The sequence below is a fragment of the Lampris incognitus genome, chromosome 11, assembly GCF_029633865.1.
Source record: "Lampris incognitus isolate fLamInc1 chromosome 11, fLamInc1.hap2, whole genome shotgun sequence".
Classification (NCBI taxonomy): Eukaryota; Metazoa; Chordata; class Actinopteri; order Lampriformes; family Lampridae; genus Lampris; species Lampris incognitus.
Window position 1 is genome coordinate 58,500,286 of NC_079221.1, and position 21,684 is coordinate 58,521,969.

Sequence of the window (21,684 nt, forward strand, 5' to 3'; positions counted from 1 at the left end):
TAACATGCTGATGTCTGCAGTAGTAAGATGTAAACATAGTATGCTGACGTCTGCAGTAGTAAGATGTAAACATAACATGCTGACGTCTGCAGTAGTAAGATGTAAACATAACATGCTGACGTCTGCAGTAGTAAGATGTAAACATAACATGCTGATGTCTGCAGTAGTAAGATGTAAACATAACATGCTGATGTCTGCAGTAGTAAGATGTAAACATAGTATGCTGATGTCTGCAGTAGTAAGATGTAAACATAGCATGCTGATGTCTGCAGTAGTAAGATGTAAACATAGTATGCTGACGTCTGCAGTAGTAAGATGTAAACATAGCATGCTGACGTCTGCAGTAGTAAGATGTAAACATAACATGCTGATGTCTGTAGTAGTAAGATGTAAACATAACATGCTGATGTCTGCAGTAGTAAGATGTAAACATAACATGCTGACGTCTGCAGTAGTAAGATGTAAACATAGCATGCTGACGTCTGCAGTAGTAAGATGTAAACATAGCATGCTGATGTCTGCAGTAGTAAGATGTAAACATAGCATGCTGATGTCTGCAGTAGTAAGATGTAAACATAGCATGCTGATGTTTGCAGTAGTAAGATGTAAACATAGCATACCGATGTCTGCAGTAGTAAATTAAACATAGCATGCTGATGTCTGCAGTAGTAAGATGTAAACATAGTATGCTGATGTCTGCAGTAGTAAGATGTAAACATAGTATGCTGATGTCTGCAGTAGTAAGATGTAAACATAGTATGCTGACGTCTGCAGTAGTAAGATGTAAACATAACATGCTGACGTCTGCAGTAGTAAGATGTAAACATAGTATGCTGACGTCTGCAGTAGTAAGATGTAAACATAGCATGCTGACGTCTGCAGTAGTAAGATGTAAACATAGTATGCTGATGTCTGCAGTAGTAAGATGTAAACATAGCATGCTGATGTCTGCAGTAGTAAGATGTAAACATAACATGCTGATGTCTGCAGTAGTAAGATGTAAACATAGCATGCTGATGTCTGCAGTAGTAAGATGTAAACATAGCATGCTGATGTCTGCAGTAGTAAGATGTAAACATAGTATGCTGATGTCTGCAGTAGTAAGATGTAAACATAGCATGCTGATGTCTGCAGTAGTAAGATGTAAACATAGTATGCTGATGTCTGCAGTAGTAAGATGTAAACATAGCATGCTGATGTCTGCAGTAGTAAGATGTAAACATAGCATGCTGATGTCTGCAGTAGTAAGATGTAAACATAACATGCTGATGTCTGCAGTAGTAAGATGTAAACATAGCATGCTGATGTCTGCAGTAGTAAGATGTAAACATAGCATGCTGATGTCTGCAGTAGTAAGATGTAAACATAGCATGCTGATGTCTGCAGTAGTAAGATGTAAACATAGCATGCTGATGTCTGCAGTAGTAAGATGTAAACATAGTATGCTGATGTCTGCAGTAGTAAGATGTAAACATAGCATGCTGATGTCTGCAGTAGTAAGATGTAAACATAGCATGCTGATGTCTGCAGTAGTAAGATGTAAACATAGTATGCTGATGTCTGCAGTAGTAAGATGTAAACATAGTATGCTGATGTCTGCAGTAGTAAGATGTAAACATAGCATGCTGATGTCTGCAGTAGTAAGATGTAAACATAGTATGCTGATGTCTGCAGTAGTAAGATGTAAACATAGCATGCTGACGTCTGCAGTAGTAAGATGTAAACATAGTATGCTGATGTCTGCAGTAGTAAGATGTAAACATAGCATGCTGATGTCTGCAGTAGTAAGATGTAAACATAGTATGCTGATGTCTGCAGTAGTAAGATGTAAACATAGCATGCTGATGTCTGCAGTAGTAAGATGTAAACATAGTATGCTGATGTCTGCAGTAGTAAGATGTAAACATAGCATGCTCATGTCTGCAGTACAGCTGTTCCCTACCTCTGCTGGGAGAAGAACTCTGGTCATCTAGAGATGCACCCAGCGGGGTCCTGAGAGAGACACAGAGACAGATAGAGAGAGAGGTCAATAGATACATAGAGAAGGATAGAGAGAGAGAGAGAGAGAGAGAGAGAGAGAGAGAGAGAGAGAGAGAGAGAGAGAGAGAGAGAGAGAGAGAGAGAGAGAGAGAGAGAGAGAGAGAGAATGTTTCAATATCACCTCCAAACAAAAAATCATCATCCCTGACGTGACTACGAACTGTAAAGCCACACTCACAGTAACACACATTGTAAAACACTCAGTAATACATATGGTAACACACAGAAACTGCAATACACACAATAACACATACAGTAACAAACATTAACACACACAGTAATACACACAGTACTACTTACTGATTCCAGAGAGTTGAATCAGTTCAAGCAACAAAGCTCATCTTGCAGAGCTTGAGCAGAGCACGTCACTCGTCACTGCCAGCTGTTCCCAGCTTCTGCCTTCATGAGATCGGTGACTGCTGTTTATTCTCTTACTATTTCTTCTCTATATTCTGCCCTAACCTCTCACTTGTCCTACTGACTTATCTATTTTCTGTGCTTAGTTCCCTTATCGCTAGATTCTCTAGTTTCTTTCTCAAACAACTCGTGTTTAGTAGGCAGCTTCCTGTTCCCAGTTTGTTACTGGCTTTGAGCTTAGCCTAGCTTAGCAGTTAGCTCTACTACATTCGCAGTCAAAGCAGCCTCGTTAAAACGATGGTTTGTGGTGACTGCTCCGTAGTTACAGACAGGTTGTCTCTACTAGAGAGACGTGTCCGTGAGTTAGAGCAGCTGCTTTCGGCTAGGATTACGTTAGATGTGACGGGCACTCCAGATAGCCTTAGCCCCGGGCCTGACAAGCAGGCCTGCTATTGTTAGCACTAGCTCAGTAGCCCCGGGCCTGACAGCAGACCTGCTATTGTTAGCACTAGCTCAGTAGCCCCGGGCCCGACAGCAGACCTGCTATTGTTAGCACTAGCTCAGTAGCCCCGGGCCCGACAGCAGACCTGCTATTGTTAGCACTAGCTCAGTAGCCCCGGGCCCGACAGCAGGCCTGCTATTGTTAGCACTAGCTCAGTAGCCCCGGGCCCGACAGCAGGCCTGCTATTGTTAGCACTAGCTCAGTAGCCCCGGGCCCGACAGCAGACCTGCTATTGTTAGCACTAGCTCAGTAGCCCCGGGCCTGACAGCAGGTCTGCTATTGTTAGCACTAGCTCAGTAGCCCCGGGCCTGACAGCAGGCCTTCTATTGTTAGCACTAGCTCAGTAGCCCCGGGCCCGACAGCAGACCTGCTATTGTTAGCACTAGCTCAGTAGCCCCGGGCCCGACAGCAGACCTGCTATTGTTAGCACTAGCTCAGTAGCCTCGGGCCTGACAGCAGACCTGCTATTGTTAGCACTAGCTCAGCCGCTTCAGCAGATGCGGCGGAGTTTGTCTCTGTTTACCGGCGTGGGAAGGCTCGAAAGAGCAACCCACCGGTCGTGTGGCCTGGTCTGCAGTCACCTCTCCCAACTGCAAATCGGTTTTCGCTGCTCACCAGCCCTGTTGGAAGTCCTACCGGCCAGCGTGCTTCTCCCGCTCCTCTAGACAGGGTAAAGCAACGCACGCTAGTGATAGGAGATTCCATTACCGACAATATCAGATCAGCTGCGCCAGCCTTGGTTCACTGTTTAGGGTGCTGGCATCATGGAGGGAGAAACATGGTACCCAGGCACTGTGCTGTGTGTGTTAGTCTTTCACTATGCACACAGTAACAGACCCAGTAAAACACACTAATACACACTGTAAACACATGATAACATACACAATAACACACACTGTACTACACACAGTAACACAAACTGTAATATACACAATAGCACACAAAGTCTTCTCCTGGGTTGCCACCTTGCCGTGGTGAAGAAGCTTGCATGTACTAATGATTCCAGGAGCTATGCCGTCCGGAGCTTGGTTCCTGGTAGGGTCACCCAAGGCAGATTGGTCAAGGGGGAAGTTCCAGACGAAGTATGACCTAACAAAGACCTCAACGGCAGAACTGGCGGAGGATGTCTTCAGGTCACAATGGCAGTGAAGGCTGATGAAGGCTACAACAGAGGGTGGTCCCCGATCGTCTTGGTTCTCCATGCCATTGAACTCTGGCTACCCCCTGCCAAGGACCGTGTGTTGGCTGTGGGCGCATCAGGTTCTCTATGTAAAAAGCTGACATGCCTGCGCATGACAGCTCATGCAAGGATCACTCCATAAACATCCTGGGTCAAAGCCCTGTGGTGATCAGGAAGAGGTGAAGGGGGCATGACAGTGAAGTCTGGCAGCCCCTAGCCACAACCTGACACAAAGGTGGTGGGGATGATCAGTCGCCAAGCCCTGGGACTGAGGCAGAAGGGCTTCTCGACTGCTGCACTCACAACTGAGCAGCCCTATTTAGGATCCGCTCTGCTCACCCCAGTCGGGGAGGGGGCTAGAAAAGGTACCCTAAACATAGTCTGCCCCATACCTCCCGTCTGGATCACCGCATCCAGAGGGATAAACCATGTGGTCAGAAAAAGAAACTCATATATTTTGGAGCCTGGAACGTACGAACCCTCATGGGCAATCAATCCAGAAACTGACCTGAAAGGTGTATTGCCATCATTGCCCGAGAGCTGAGAAGATTCCGGATTGATATTGCCACACTCTCTGAAACCTGATTAGCTGACCAAGGGCAGCTGAAAGGCGAGAACGTGGCTATATTTTCTTCTGGAAAGGAAACGCAGCTGATGAGCCAAGGATTCAGGGTGTGGGCTTTGCCATCAAACACAGCCTCATTTGCCACCTTGCTGAGCTTCCTCTGGGCATCAATGAACGCCTGATGACAATACAACTGGTGCTTGTAAATAACCAAAGCATCACTATCATCAGTGCATATGCTCCAACAGTTGATTCACAAGATGAAGTAAAGACCTTCTGTGCTGACCTGGACAATGTTCTCACCAAAGTCCCCAAGGAGGATAATCTAATCCTGCTTGGAGATTTCAATGCCAGAGTGGGACGAAATAAAAATTTGTGGAGAGGCATAATTGGCAAGGAAGGAATTGGAAACACAAACTCCAATGGCATCCTACTGTTAACAACATGCTCAGAACACAGCCTACTCGTTACCAACACACTCTTCTGCCAGAAGAAGAACTTTAACACAACGTGGAGGCACCCTCATTCTAACATTTGGCACCTCATTGACTACATTATCGTCTGTCAAGAGACCAACACAAGGTACTGGTCACCAGAGTGATGATCAGTGCAGATGACTGCTGGACTGATCACCACCTTATCCACTCCAACCCGGTTGATTCAACTTCACCAGAAAAGAAGGGTGCAGAAAAAGCAGAGACCTCCAACACTCAATCTCAAAAGATTTACTGATACCTCCTCTTGTCAACAGTCCCAGGTCGTGCTCAGTACATCAATGCCCAGACAGTATCCAGATGATGTTGAAAGCCATTGGGATATACTCAGGACTGCAATTGCTGGCACCTGTAAAACCACTCTTGGACATAAGATGAAGAACCACTAAGACTGGTTTGATGAGAATTACCTAGAAATCCCACAGTTAATCAACATCAAGAGGCAAGCCTTTACCATCTGGTAGAATGACATCAACTGCCAAAATAAATGAGCTGCCCATGCAAGACAAAAGTCAGCCGTCCAAAGCCAGGTCGAGGAATTGAAGAACCAGTGGTGGACGAAGGCCCTTGAGATGCAACACCTTGCAGACTCTGGGGATGCGACATAAGAAAATGTGTCGTGTACACGACAGCCCTGGGAGACACAAAAAGTGTCTCTCATGACATCAAAATTGTCGAGAGACATCTGCCTGCTAGCCGACATTTGGAGTATAAATTGGGCCTTAGTGTCCCTTGTAGAAGAAGAACTACAAACATACTGGTCACCTTTGCAAAGGCATACAAGCAGCTTGGTGACACGATCACTGGCCAGAGGGTCAGCAGCCAACAGGTGAGACATCTCCCTGTCAGCCAGTATGAGTGGCACCTGCCCTTGATTGGCCTGTGATTAGGTGCACCTGTGCTGGGGACCATTTGACCGGGTGCTTTGCAGACATTCCTCGTCGAGTCTTGGAAAAGCTTATCGTCAGTCTGCGGATGCCTGTGTCTCCTCAACTCTCGCCTGCCTCCTCTGTGCGAGAGAGTGTTTCCCGTGTTTGGTATTTTGTGTTAATTCGTGTTTGCATTTTTTGCCTGCCCTGTTTGGCAGTGGTTTTTGGTTATTGTATGTTTTCCGGAGTCCAGTAAAGTGACTTATTACTTAACAACTGCCTCTGCCTCATCTCTGCAATTGGGTCCAAACACACGGCGCTACACTTGGTGTGGCCATTAATATAAAAAAGACTTGAATCTTCTACCAACCCCCACCCAACAGAAATATGCTTGCTCTGCCCCCATCCATATCTGTAGACAACACCAGACTTGAAAACGTGGAACAGTTCCCATATCTTGGCAGCCTTCTCTCCTCCAAAGCCAACACTGAAATTGAACTACACCGTTGTCTCATTTGTGCTAGCCGGGCCTCCTCAAGATTGAATAAAAGTGTTTTTGAAAGCTACGATCTTCAGGCCAGAACAAAAACTCTGGTGTACAAAGTGGTAGTGCTGCCCACCCTACTGTAGGGGTCAGAAAACTGGAAGGCAGTCAAGGCATACCAACAGCAATGCCTCAGGAAGATCCTTAAGATCAGCTGGGAGGATGCAAAGGGCACCAACTTCAGCGTCCTCGAGGAGGGCGACATGCCTACCATAACTGCCACCATTGCACAACAACAGCTGAGATGGACTGGCCATGTCCTCCACATGTCTGACTCTTGCCTCATGAAACAGGTCCTTTACTCTCAGCTCATGACAGGACGCCGTGTCCAGGAGGACAAAATAAGTGATATAAAGATAACATCATGGCCCACATCAGAAGGTTTGGCATCAACCTTAACACATGGGAACAAGCAGCAAAAAACAGGGAGGACTAGAGACTGACTGTGAGGGTGCTGGGTGCTACAACCATGACTTCCATTGTGCTGCTGAAAACAAGTGCAGACTCAGAAAGGAGTTAATTACCAGAAAGGCCCAAACCACATCCCCAACCATTCCTTTATACCCTTGCCCCAAAATATGTGGCTCCAGGATTGGCCTATATGCCCACCTGAAGATCCACAAGGACCTAGAAGGAGGACAGTCTTACTCGACCCTGAGTGACCGTCGATGATGATAATGATGAGCACACACAGTAATACGGACAGTAGCACACACTGTGATACACACAATGAAAGACAGAGCGGCATGCACAGTAATACACAGAGTAACAGACCGGGTAATGCACACAATAATGGACAGTAACACAAACACTAACAGACAAAATAACAGGCAAAGAAATAGACACAATAGCACACAGTAACACTCACTACACCACAGAAGAACACACAGAGTAATACACACAAACACAGATATACTCTAACACAGGGGTTCCCAAACTGTTCCATGCCAAGGACCCCTTAATAGCCGCAGCCTCTGGCTGGGGCCCCCTATCGCGACATGGCTTAAAAAAATTAAATTACACTGGCAAATATAAAAAAAATCAAACATACAGCTTCTTAATATTTCCTTATTTTTATGAAAGCAATATTAATTTAATTTACATTTCAAATAATTTCTCAGTTGTATTATAGTCAATATTCTTTCTTTTATTAACCAAACATTCATTGTCATTTGTGCTTTACAATATTCAGCAACAGTTCTTTCTCTCAGTATTTTTTCTTACTGTTCTTATTATATGTTGATATATTTAATTTTATTTTTATAATTAGTTTTTTTTAACTGCATTTTTCATTTTCCCCCCCGGACCCCCTAGCGTCACGGCCCCCACTTTGAAAACCCGGGCTCTAACACACTGTAACCCACACTGCACCACACAGTAACACACAGAATAATACATATAAACACACAGTAATACCCTAACACACTGTAACACAGTAATACACACGGTAACACACACAATAACATGCACAGTAATAGATAAAGTATTATACACAGTAATACGAACATTAACACACAGTAACACACACACACCCTGTAACGCAGTGATACAATGTGCAGCCTGATGGCGGTTTGTCAGAAACCTCCAACAGACAAGGATCTACAGAGTACCAGTAAGGACAATTAGTGAGTCAGGACTGTATAATGTAAGGTTTGTGTCTCCAAACTGTTAAGACAATAAACTCCAATCTAATTTAAGATAATGTCAAATCTGTCCACACCTGTCAGTGTCACAGGATGGCCCCTCAAAACCAGTCATCGAGCTTCCTGTCAGTCAGTCTGCCCAGTTTTCCCAGTCAGACCAGTGCAACTGTGTCTGCAACGCGACTCAGTTCAATCTGCTACACACACTATGGTAAACTAAGATAAATCCACACTACGGTAAGAAAAACTAAACTTGAGCTAATTATTTACTACAGGACAATTCAAGGCTGAAGCAGAACAGAATATGAGGTGAGACTGACATGACTGCAGCCTAGAATAATACTGACTCAGTCTTACATGACCCCAGCCTAGAATAATACTGACTCAGTCTTACATGACTGCAGCCTAGAATAATACTGACTCAGTCTTACATGACCCCAGCCTAGAATAATACTGACTCAGTCTTACATGACTGCAGCCTAGAATAATACTGACTCAGTCTTACATGATCCCAGCCTAGAATAATACTAACTCAGTCTTACATGACTGCAGTCTAGAATAATACTAACTCAGTCTTACATGATCCCGGCCTAGAATAATACTGACTCAGTCTTACATGACTGCAGCCTAGAATACTGCTGACTCAGTCTTACATGATCCCAGCCTAGAATAATACTAACTCAGTCTTACATGACTGCAGTCTAGAATAATACTAACTCAGTCTTACATGATCCCGGCCTAGAATAATACTGACTCAGTCTTACATGACTGCAGCCTAGAATAATACTGACTCAGTGTTACATGACTGCAGTCTAGAATAATACTAACTCAGTCTTACATGATCCCAGCCTAGAATAATACTGACTCAGTCTTACAGGACTGCAGCCTAGAATAATACTAACTCAGTTTTACATGATCCAGCCTAGAATAATACTGACTCAGTCTTACATGACTGCAGCCTAGAATAATACTGACTCAGTCTTACATGACTGCAGTCTAGAATAATACTAACTCGGTTTTACATGATCCCAGCTTAGAATAATACTGACTCAGTCTTACATGACTCCAGCCTAGAATAATACTAACCCAGTCTTACATGACTGCAGCCTAGAATAATACTAACTCAGTCTTACATGACTGCAGCCTAGAATAATACTGACTCAGTCTTACATGACTGCAGCCGAGAATAATACTGACTCAGTCTTACATGACTGCAGCCTAGAATAATACTGACTCAGTCTTACATGACTGCAGCCTAGAATAATACTGACTCAGTGTTACATGACTGCAGCCTAGAATAATACTGACTCAGTCTTACATGACTCCAGCCTAGAATAATACTGACTCAGTCTTATATGACTGCAGCCTAGAATAATACTGACTCAGTCTTACATGACTCCAGCCTAGAATAATACTGACTCAGTCTTAGAGAATGTCAGCAGTTATATAATCTGTTCTGCCCTTATCTTTTAACGGGGCGTTTCTCTCTCTCTCTCTTTCCTTCTTTCTCTCTCTCTCTCTCTCTCTCACACACACACACACACACACACACACACACACTTGCTGCACAACAGTTAGTTTGTCAGTCATTAATTAAAGCAATAGGTAGAGGCTACAGTACCTGCACTCACTCAGCCAACTGCTGATCTTATTAGGGACTCGACCTAGGAGCGACAGAGAGAGAGAATGACAGAGAGGAAGAGCAAGAGCGACAGAGAGTGAGAGAGAGAAAGCGAGAGAGAGAAGTCAGAGAGAGAAAGACAGAGAGAGACAGAGAGAGAAACAGAGAGATGGCAAGAGAGAGGTAAAGACAGAGAAAGATAACAGAGAACGAGAGACAGACAAAAAGATAACAGAGAGAGAGACAAAGAGAATTTTCCAAAAGAACGTGTAGTGGAGAACAAAACAGAAAGTAATAGTAATGAGTAGTTTAGTCATAGTATGCTAGTAGTACAGTAATAGTACAGTAATAATACAGCAATAATACAGTAATGGAGGAGTTCTCTTCTTTATGTGACCACCTAACCTGATTCGTCGATGGATCCTTGGCCCCGCCCCCCCTCTTCCTGGTTTTCTGGGTCATGCCAGACAGACTCTCTGCTCTGAGCCCAAGCCTGGCGCCTCTTGCTGGCAGCTCTGCAGTCTGACTGCTCACCTCCCACAACAGGACCTTGGGTCAGTCCATCCATCCATCCATCCATCCATCCATCCATCCATCCATCCAAGTGAATCATAGAGCCTACATGCTTTTGTTTTATAGTCGAGTGTTTGAACAGACACCCACAACCACAGACACACAGAGACTATCAGAAACACATACACGTGCATCTCAATGACACCCACCTTGATCGGTGCTGCTGTCCATCCTCGCTGTCTGTCTGCCTGTCTGTCACTCAACGTTGTGATCCATGGACTGAACCAGCTGGAGGACCAACACAAGACACAGCAGCTTAGTACAGACCTGACTCTGTGTGTCTGTGTGTCTGTGTGTGTGTGTCAGAGAGAGAGAGAGAGACCTTTGACCTTTAACCAAGCCTTTAATGTTTCAATTGTTCAGTCACATCAAGATAACATTAACATAAATACTCATACACAGAGTGGAAAAACACAATTGCCATACACAGTAAAAACAAAAGGATACACACCTTCCCCCTAGTTCCCCTTTTTTCAAAGATTAAGAAGAAGCACTTGGTCTTCCACTGTGCACAGCACATCCCCATGTCCCCACATAGAAATAAATCCTTCCAAGTTTGAACTAAGTTTGAAAAACATGAACTCTATGTTCAGCCGAGCAGCCACTAGACCCTTGAACATGAGCGTGGCATCTGTGGACCCTGTGCCTTTCATCTTGTTCCGTCTGCTAAGCCAAATGCTCATTTTCACCTGACCTATCAGAACATTAACCCAGGTGACACGTCTGCACTGTGCTGCCGTGTACCTCGGACCAAAGACAAACAGGTTGTCTGCAAGAACCTCTCCTAAACCTCTGAGCCACTGCTGCAGTACAGAGAAAAGAGGGTCCAACCTGGGACATCTGAGCCATAAGTGCTGTAGAGTTTCCTCATCATTACAGAAAGACCAGTGGCTCCCTACCCTAGGATCAATGTGTGCCACATGTCTGTTCGTAGCCACAGCCCCGTGTACCACCCTCCACTGTAGATCCGCAGTGCGTTTCTCAATGGGGGGTTTGTACAGGGACCTCCAGCTGCCCCTGGGAGATGAGCCTGGTGCCAACACACTCAACCACCTCGACTCCTGCATGCTGGCTAGTGATGTTCTGTTGAGAACCTTTACAGTAACAAGGCCTTCTGTGATGTACATGAGAGGTCATGTAGTTCTGGCGTTTTGAAGGATAGAATGGCCCCCTTCACTTCCTCCTGCTCCTCCACAGCCGCACGGACTGACAAAGATGGAAAGACAGGCAGCATAGCTGGCTGATCCTCTCCACACTCTGCTCCTAGTGCCTCCCTGAAGAAGCCAGGAAGTGCACTGATCACTTCCCCCAACAACCTCTCCATCAAGCGAAGATATTTAAAGCCAGTCTCTTCGCTCAAATTGCCAGCCGTCTTCCACTGTCCTCCTGATCTGAGAAGCTAACTTCGTAAGTCCATCTCTTATGAGGGATCTCTGTACACTTACGGAGCTGAGCATCCTGCAGCGTATCAGTGGGTTATGGAACAGTGGTTCCTCCCCTACACTGCCATAGAGCTGGGAGTAGTCCCTGTTGGTGCGTAAGACCGTTCCCCAAGCGCGAACAACAGATTGATAGAAGGGTGTTGTCATGAACTCCATGCCAGCCAGGACCAGAAGGAACAGGTGCTTGTCATAGTTCAGGTTCATGACCCTCCGAAGCAACACAGACGCTGTTTCACTCCAAAGTCACTGGTCATGATATAAAAGGCGCTGCACAGTTTGAAGGCGAAAAGCCATGATGCGACTGCTGAGGGCAATCAGGCCCTGGCCTCCTTCTAGCACTGGTAGGAACAGTACAGCAGACTTGGTCCAGTGAAAGCCTCCCCAGTCCACCGGTGTATTCTGTACTTCCCGTATGAGCGTGTCCGGAGGTTCTACAACTGTAAACCGGTGCCAGAACATCGGGACAATCAAGTTGTTAACAATCAAGACTCTCCCCCTATAGGACAACTGAGGCTGGATCCAAGTCCATCTAGACAATCGGGCACTGACCTTTTCAGTTAAACCCTCCCAGTTTTTGCTCAGGAAGCGGTCACTGCCTAGAAAGACACCTAGGCATTTTATCCCTTCTGTATTCCACTGCAGCCCCGCTGGTAATGTCGGTTTTTCTCTATTGTTCCACTCCCCCAGCAAGAGACCCTCAGATTTTGACCAATTGACTTTTGCAGCGTTCGTATAAGGCCAATTTCTGTTTGAGAAATTGTACATCGTTTTGGGTTGTTATGCAAACCGTGACATCGTCAGCGTATGCTGATAAGCTAACTGCAGTGGTGATGTTCCCTGAAAAGGTTAGCCCCGGGAGCCCCTGCCTGAGCTGAAGTAAAAGTGGTTCAATGTCCAGGGAGTACAGCATCCCAGATAAGGGACAACCCTATCTTATACCTCTCTTAACAGAGACAGGTCGGCTGAGTCCACCTCCTACCTTCAACAGAACACTGGCCCCGGAATACAACAACTTGATCCAGTTAACAAATTTATCCCCAAAACCAAAACCTTTAAGTGTTTTGAACAGATAGCAATGATCAATCCTGTCAAAAGCCTTCTCTTGATCGAAGGAAAGCAGGCCAACATCCAGCTCCTGGAGTTTAGATATGGGAATAATGTCGAGTATCAAAAAAAGATTATCCTTAATTGTATGGTCAGGAACACAGTACGTCTGGCTCTAATGTACAACCATGTCCATACACTGTTTGAGTCTAATTGAAAGACATTTTGCAATTATCTTATAGTCAGTACACAACAATGAAACTGGCCTCCAGTTTTTCAGTAGGCCAAGATCTCCCTTTTTTGGTAGTAGTGTCAGGACAGCCCTTCTACAACTCAAAGGTAGAGTTCCAGAGTTCAAACATTCTTTAAAAGCATCGTGTAAGTCTCGTCCAATTAGAGTCCAAAACGTCTTGTAGAACTCTGAAGGAAGTCCATCAACTCCGGAGGCTTTGCCACAGCTGAGCTGCTGAACCGCCACAGATATCTCATCAAAGGAGATGGGGGACTCCAGCGAAGGCACCTGTGTTTCACCCAGCTGAGGCAGTCCCTCCAGTATCTCCCCCACACAGTCAGAGTCGCAGGTCTCTGCACTGAACAGGCTGCTGTAAAAGTCTATGGCCAACTTCCTCATCTCTGATGGATCAGTTGTAATTGCCCCACTGGGAAGTTTGAGGGGCATCACCACATTGTTCTTTCTAATTTTCCTCTCGAGTTTAAAGAAAAAAGAAGTTGGAGCATCTATGTCTTTGATGGTGGCAATTCGGGTTCTGATTAAAGCACCCTTTGCTCTCTCATGTAGGAACCTACCTAAAGCCTTCCTCCTACTTTCCCAAGTGCTGCTGTTGCCATCATGTCCAATAATTCGCCTTCTAATATCCTAATTTCTCGCTCTAATTTGTCAAGACAGATTTCTCCACACCGAGAGTGTGTTGTTTGTATTGCTGACATAAAAACCTAATTTGTGTTTTTCCTACATCCCACCATCGAGCTAAGCTCTCAAAATCCTTCCTCCTCAGCCTCCAACGACTCCAGAAGTCAGCGAAGAACTGACAGAAGGCTTTATCATGTATTAGCCGCACATCGAAGTGCCAGTAGGAACAGTGTCGAAATTGAACTTGTAAGGAAAAATCTGCCACTACTAAATGGTGATCTGAAAATCCCACGGGTGATATCGTGGACTTAATCAACCTGTTGCTGTATGTTTGATTGAGGTAAATCCTGTCCAACTTGGCTGCCCTCGCACTACCCTCAGCAGCTTCTACCCATGTGTACTGCCTAGCTGTTGGATTACGTGTCCTCCAAACATCCGTAAAGTCGTTTTCTGCGACCACAGTGGACAGAAAAGAAGCTGACGTTGGATGGGGCTCTTCTGAGTTTCTGTCAACTGTAGGGTGTGTAGTGCAATTCCAGTCTCCTCCCACCACTATGATTGAGCCACTATTAAACTGTTTGAGTTTATCCCTCAGTTTGCTAAACAATCTCAAGCGTTCAGTGTCTGTATTATAAGCATACACATTTATAAACACAAAAGGTATTTCTCGGATTGTTGCCTGAACTACTTGTATTCTGCCCTGCTCCACTTCACACGTCAAAACATTTGTCAAAAGGAGGCGCTGCGAGAAAATAACAGCTACACCTGCACTAAAGTTGGTACCATGGCTCAAAAAATCCTGGCCTGCCCAACTCATTCCCCACTCTATCTCGTTGTCTACAGAGCTATGTGTTTCCTGTAGGGGGAGCACATCTAAGTTCTTAGCTCTACTCAGCTCAGCTACCACACCTCGCTTAACTCTATCCCGTCCTCCGTTAATATTTAGACTCCCTACTCGCAAACCGTCCATTAAAAGAAGAGAGAAAAGGAAGGATAAGACAGTGAAACCTTTCCAAGAGAGAAAAACACCTTTTTTGTATCACATACGTATATTTCAGTTTTGATCATTTAAAGGAACCTTTCCTCACTTTTCTTTCCTGAGTTTCGTCAGAATCTTCTTCAGACGAAACCTCTTCTGCTTACTGAGCTCTTCATATCCAGCTGTTTTTCTAATCTTCATAACAGAGTTAACAAACCTGTCCACATCTGAGAAGACATCTGATACATCCACAGACTGTCTGCCATAGGTTTCATCAAGGAAATCATTAATCTCCTTTAATAAGTATGACTGCTGATCACCTTGTGACACAATATCAGTAAACTGAGACAGGCCATCATCCTCTAACATGTCCTCATCTGTATTTCCAGTGTCTTCACAGTGTGACTCACCTGCAGAGACCTGACTCTCAGCCTTGGCTGGGTGACTGTCTCCCGCTGGTTCTGTCCGTCCTCTGTCTCTGCATACATCCGCATCATGTGCTTCAGTACCACTCAGATTACCATCATTTACAGTATTGCTGTCCTGCTCAGTTGTTACATTTCCCTCCGTACCAGGTTGCGGATTACCGGTTGCGGTATCTCCTGCCGCCTGCTGTGCCGTTTGCGGGCTACCGCCCTCAGCGGCGCCTCCAGGCTGTGGCTCGCCTGTACTGCTGCCCGCTGTGGGCTCCCTGTGCGGGCAGGATGAATGTTTGTGGCCGACATCGCCGCACTCAAAGCACTTCATGCTGCAAGAACTTGCATACAAAGTGTAGAAGCCGTGTTCGTATTTGACCTTAAATGACACTTGTAGATGTTCTGAGGGATCATTTAAATACATGAAGGCCTGTCTCCGCAGGGAGGTAACATGCTGCAGTCTGGCGTCGCCACAACCCAGACGACCTGTTCTGAACCCGCCAGCAACCTTTCCGAAACCACTCAGGTCTCCTTCAAGGAGCTCGTTTGGGATAAACGGAGGTACGCCTGACACGGTAACACGTGTCGACGGCACAAACAATGGCGAGACGGCTACAAACAGATGGTCCAGCACCAGGCCTCTCTCGACCAGCAGGGGGACTAAACGCTCTTCTCGGAGAAAAGCCACCACGGCTTTGTTCATCCGAGAGCCGTAGGTGATGTTCTCATAGCCGACCTGTTCTCCTGCAGCCAGGAGAACCTGTTCCACAGTGTACCGCGAGTCGACCACGACTCTAACCCCGTGTCTGATAGACAGGGGTGGCGAGCCCTCACCGGGGAGGGGCGCCATACTGCACACCACCAAACTCCCACCAGCTACTCCAGTCACTTTCCAACAGCCAGCGACGAAGTAAAATTAAACTTCTCTCACCTCACCATGTGGAGAAGAAAATAAAATGAAATAAATCGAAAGCAGTAGAGAACAAGTGAATTAAGCCAAAAAACACTCTCAAGCTCATTCAACGCCCTCACTCACGCTGACGCACCCAACCTCCCAGCATGCAGTGCAGAGAGAGAGAGAGAGAGAGAGAGAGAGAGAGAGAGAGGGAGAGAGAGAGTGTAATTCATTACTGGTTAGTGTGGTTTACCCACAGTAACCCTATCTTAGATTGCAGGCTCGCTTGCTCTCCATCGCTCTCTCTCACACACACACACAGTTGTATATTTATAATGTGGTGTGGAGGTGAAGAAAATCTGGCAGTATTTATGAATGATGTGTTAGAGTAAAGTTGTGAGACAGGACTGATAGATCATGTGACCTGATGCCAGAATGACCAGCAGCCTCCAGCACAGCGAACCCGTGTACCCCAACACCACCAAAACCTGAACAAACCAACCCGTCAGTCAAACAATGTTCAACGACAACCTGAAAACCTGAACTCAGAACCAGTCCCAGCTTCTGATGACAAACCTGTCATGAACACAAGAACACAAACTGAAGAGACGCACAAGCAGCCTGCAGCATGACGACACACATGCTAACGGTTAGCAGGGCCCCTGTAGCTTCATGACTGCCTGACCTCCACTGACACCTTTATAACTGCCTGACCTCCACTGACACCTTCATGACTGCCTGACCTTCACTGACACCTTTATGACTGCCTGACCTCCACTGACACCTTTATAACTGCCTGACCTCCACTGACACCTTCATGACTGCCTGACCTCCACTGACACCTTCATGACTGCCTGACCTCCACTGACACCTTCATGACTGCCTGACCTCCACTGACATCTTTATGACTGTCTGACCTCCACTGACACCTTCATGACTGCCTGACCTCCACTGACACCTTCATGACTGCCTGACCTCCACTGACACCTTTATAAATGCCTGACCTCCACTGACACCTTCATGACTGCCTGACCTCCACTGACACCTTTATGACTGCCTGACCTCCACTGACACCTTTATAACTGCCTGACCTCCACTGACACCTTCATGACTGCCTGACCTCCACTGACACCTTCATGACTGCCTGACCTCCACTGACACCTTTATAACTGCCTGACCTCCACTGACACCTTCATGACTGCCTGACCTCCACTGACACCTTTATAACTGCCTGACCTCCACTGACACCTTCATGACTGCCTGACCTCCAGTGACACCTTTATGACTGTCTGACCTCCACTGACACCTTCATGACTCCCTGACCTTCACTGACACCTTCATGACTGCCTGACCTCCACTGACACCTTCATGACTGCCTGACCTCCACTGACACCTTTATGACTGCCTGACCTCCACTGACACCTTCATGACTGCCTGACCTCCACTGACACCTTTATGACTGCCTGACCTCCACTGACACCTTCATGACTGCCTGACCTCCACTGACACCTTCATGACTGCCTGACCTCCACTGACACCTTCATGACTGCCTGACCTCCACTGACACCTTCATGACTGCCTGACCTTCACTGACACCTTTATGACTCCCTGACCTCCACTGACACCTTTATGACTGCCTGACCTCCACTGACACCTTCATGACTGCCTGACCTCCACTGACACCTTTATGACTCCCTGACCTCCACTGACACCTTTATGACTGCCTGACCTCCACTGACACCTTCATGACTGCCTGACCTCCACTGACACCTTCATGACTGCCTGACCTCCACTGACACCTTTATGACTGCCTGACCTCCACTGAAACCTTCATGAATGCCTGACCTTCAATGACACCTTCATGACTCCCTGACCTTCACTGAAACCTTCATGACTGCCTGACCTTCACTGACACCTTCATGACCGCCCAACCTTCACTGACACCTTCATGACCGCCCAACCTTCACTGACACCTTTATGACTGCCTGACCTTCACTGACATCTTCATGACAACCTGACCTTCATTGACACCTTCATGAGTGCCTGACCTTCACTGACACCCTCATGAGTGCCTGACCTCCACTGACACCTTCATGACTGCCTGACCTCCACTGACACCTTCATGACTGCCTGACCTCCACTGACACCTTCATGACTGCCTGACCTCCACTGACACCTTCATGACTGCCTGACCTTCACTGACACCTTTATGACTCCCTGACCTCCACTGACACCTTTATGACTGCCTGACCTCCACTGACACCTTCATGACTGCCTGACCTCCACTGACACCTTTATGACTCCCTGACCTCCACTGACACCTTTATGACTGCCTGACCTCCACTGACACCTTCATGACTGCCTGACCTCCACTGACACCTTCATGACTGCCTGACCTCCACTGACACCTTTATGACTGCCTGACCTCCACTGAAACCTTCATGAATGCCTGACCTTCAATGACACCTTCATGACTCCCTGACCTTCACTGAAACCTTCATGACTGCCTGACCTTCACTGACACCTTCATGACCGCCCAACCTTCACTGACACCTTCATGACCGCCCAACCTTCACTGACACCTTTATGACTGCCTGACCTTCACTGACATCTTCATGACAACCTGACCTTCATTGACACCTTCATGAGTGCCTGACCTTCACTGACACCCTCATGAGTGCCTGACCTCCACTGACACATTTATGACTGGCCAACCTTCACTGTCACCTTCATGACTGCCTGTCCTTCACTGTCACATTCATGACTGCCTGACCTTCACTGTCACCTTCATGACTGCCTGTCCTTCACTGTCACCTTCATGACTGCCTGTCCTTCACTGTCACCTTCATGACTGCCTGACCTTCACTGACACCTTCATGAGTGCTCGACCTCCACTGACACCTTTATGACTGGCCAACCTTCACTGTCACCTTCATGACTGCCTGTCCTTCACTGTCACCTTCATGACTGCCTGTCCTTCACTGACACCGTTATGGCTGCCTGTCCTTCACTGACACCTTCATGACTGCCTGTCCTTCACTGTCACCTTCATGACTGCCTGTCCTTCACTGTCACCTTCATGACTGCCTGTCCTTCACTGACACCTTTATGGCTGCCTGACCTTCACTGAAAAGCTTCTGCCATGAAAATGGCGCCACAGACAGCTGCCTCGGCTCTGCACTCTGGCACTTTTCTCTTTTGTTTATGCATTTACTTTCCAGCGTCCACCACTGACCACACACAACAGAGTCCACCACTGACCACACCCAGAACAGTCCACCGCTGACCACACACAGCAGAGAAGAACATCTAAGCCTCCAACTGTCCAATTGGACAAACTGAACACACCTGTTTACCGACTTTAACTGTCCACTGATCACCTGAACACACCTGCTTACCAACTTTAACTGTCCACTGGACCACCTGAACACACCTGTTTACCGACTTTAACTGTCCACTGGACCACCTGAACACACCTGTTTACCGACTTTAGCTGTCCACTGACCACCTGAACACACCTGTTTACCGACTTTAACTGTCCACTGACCACATCTGTTTACCGACTTTAACTGTCCACTGGACCACCTGAACACACCTGTTTACCGACTTTAACTGTCCACTGACCACCTGAACACACCTGTTTACCAACTTTAGCTGTCCACTGACCACCTGAACACACCTGTTTACCGACTTTAACTGTCCACTGACCACCTGAACACACCTGTTTACCGACTTTAACTGTCCACTGACCACCTGAACACATCTGTTTACCGACTTTAACTGTCCACTGGACCACCTGAACACACCTGTTTACCGACTTTAACTGTCCACTGACCACCTGAACACACCTGCTTACCGACTTTAACTGTCCACTGACCACCTGAACACACCTGTTTACCGACTTTAACTGTCCACTGGACCACCTGAACACACCTGTTTACCGACTTTAAATGCCCACTGGACCACCTGAACACACCTGTTTACCGACTTTAACTGTCCACTGACAACCTGAAAACACCTGTTTACCAACTTTAGCTGTCCACTGACCACCTGAACACATCTGTTTACCGACTTTAACTGTCCACTGGACCACCTGAACACACCTGTTTACCGACTTTAACTGTCCACTGACCACCTGAACACACCTGTTTACCGACTTTAGCTGTCCACTGATCACCTGAACACATCTGTTTACCGACTTTAACTGTCCACTGACCACCTGAACACACCTGTTTACCGACTTTGGCTGTCCACTGATCACCTGAACACATCTGTTTACCGACTTTAACTGTCCACTGGACCACCTGAACACACCTGCTTACCGACTTTAACTGTCCACTGACCACCTCAACACATCTGTTTACCGACTTTAGCTGGCCACTGGACCACCTGAACACACCTGTTTACCGACTTTAACTGTCCACTGACCACCTGAACACACCTGCTTACCGACTTTAGCTGTCCACTGGACCACCTGAACACACCTGCTTACCAACTTTAACTGTCCACTGACCACCTGAACACACCTGTTTACCGACTTTCACTGTCCACTGGACCACCTGACCACACCTGTTTACCGACTTTAACTGCCCACCGGACCACCTGAACACACCTGTTTACCGACTTTAACTGTCCACTGACCACCTGAACACACCTGTTTACCGACGTTAGCTGTCCACTGACCACCTGAACACATCTGTTTACCGACTTTAATTGTCCACTGACCACCTGAACACACCTGTTTACCAACTTTAACTGTCCACTGACCACCTGAACACACCTGTTTACCGACTTCAACTGTCCACTGACCATCTGAACACACCTGTTTACCGACTTTAACTGTCCACTGGACCACCTGAACACATCTGTTTACCGACTTTAACTGTCCACTGACCACCTGAACACATCTGTTTACCGACTTTAACTGTCCACTGGACCACCTGAACACATCTGTTTACCGACTTTAACTGTCCACTGACCACCTGAACACACCTGTTTACCGACTTTAACTGTCCACTGACCACCTGAACACACCTGTTTACCGACTTTAACTGTCCACTGGACCACCTGAACACATCTGTTTACCGACTTTAACTGTCCACTGACCACCTGAACACATCTGTTTACCGACTTTAACTGTCCACTGGACCACCTGAACACATCTGTTTACCGACTTTAACTGTCCACTGACCACCTGAACACACCTGTTTACCGACTTTAACTGTCCACTGACCACCTGAACACACCTGTTTACCGACTTTAACTGTCCACTCGACCACCTGAACACACCTGTTTACCGACTTTAACTGTCCACTGACCACCTGAACACATCTGTTTACCGACTTTAACTGTCCACTCGACCACCTGAACACACCTGTTTACCGATTTTAACTGCCCACTGGACCACCTGAACACACCTGTTTACCGACTTTAACTGTCCACTGACCACCTGAACACACCTGTTTACCGACTTTAGCTGTCCACTGACCAACTGAACACACCTGTTTACCGACTTTAACTGTCCACTGATCACCTGAACACACCTGCTTACCAACTTTAACTGTCCACTGGACCACCTGAACACACCTGTTTACCGACTTTAACTGTCCACTGGACCACCTGAACACACCTGCTTACCGACTTTAACTG

General features: G+C 46.7%; 1 protein-coding gene across 1 annotated transcript in view; it reads right to left on the minus strand.

The window, feature by feature from the left end:
- itprid2 (ITPR interacting domain containing 2) overlaps positions 1 to 21,684 on the minus strand; it is a 125,250-nt gene that overhangs the window by 84,948 nt on the left and 18,618 nt on the right. Inside the window, exons 2-5 of the mRNA XM_056288975.1 lie at positions 10,538 to 10,677; positions 10,221 to 10,364; positions 9,816 to 9,858; positions 1,943 to 1,992 (exon numbers count right to left, since the gene is read on the minus strand). Of these exons, the coding sequence (XP_056144950.1) occupies positions 1,943 to 1,992; positions 9,816 to 9,858; positions 10,221 to 10,364; positions 10,538 to 10,559 (259 nt within the window). The 5' untranslated portion in view covers positions 10,560 to 10,677. The remainder of the gene's footprint in view (positions 1 to 1,942; positions 1,993 to 9,815; positions 9,859 to 10,220; positions 10,365 to 10,537; positions 10,678 to 21,684) is intronic.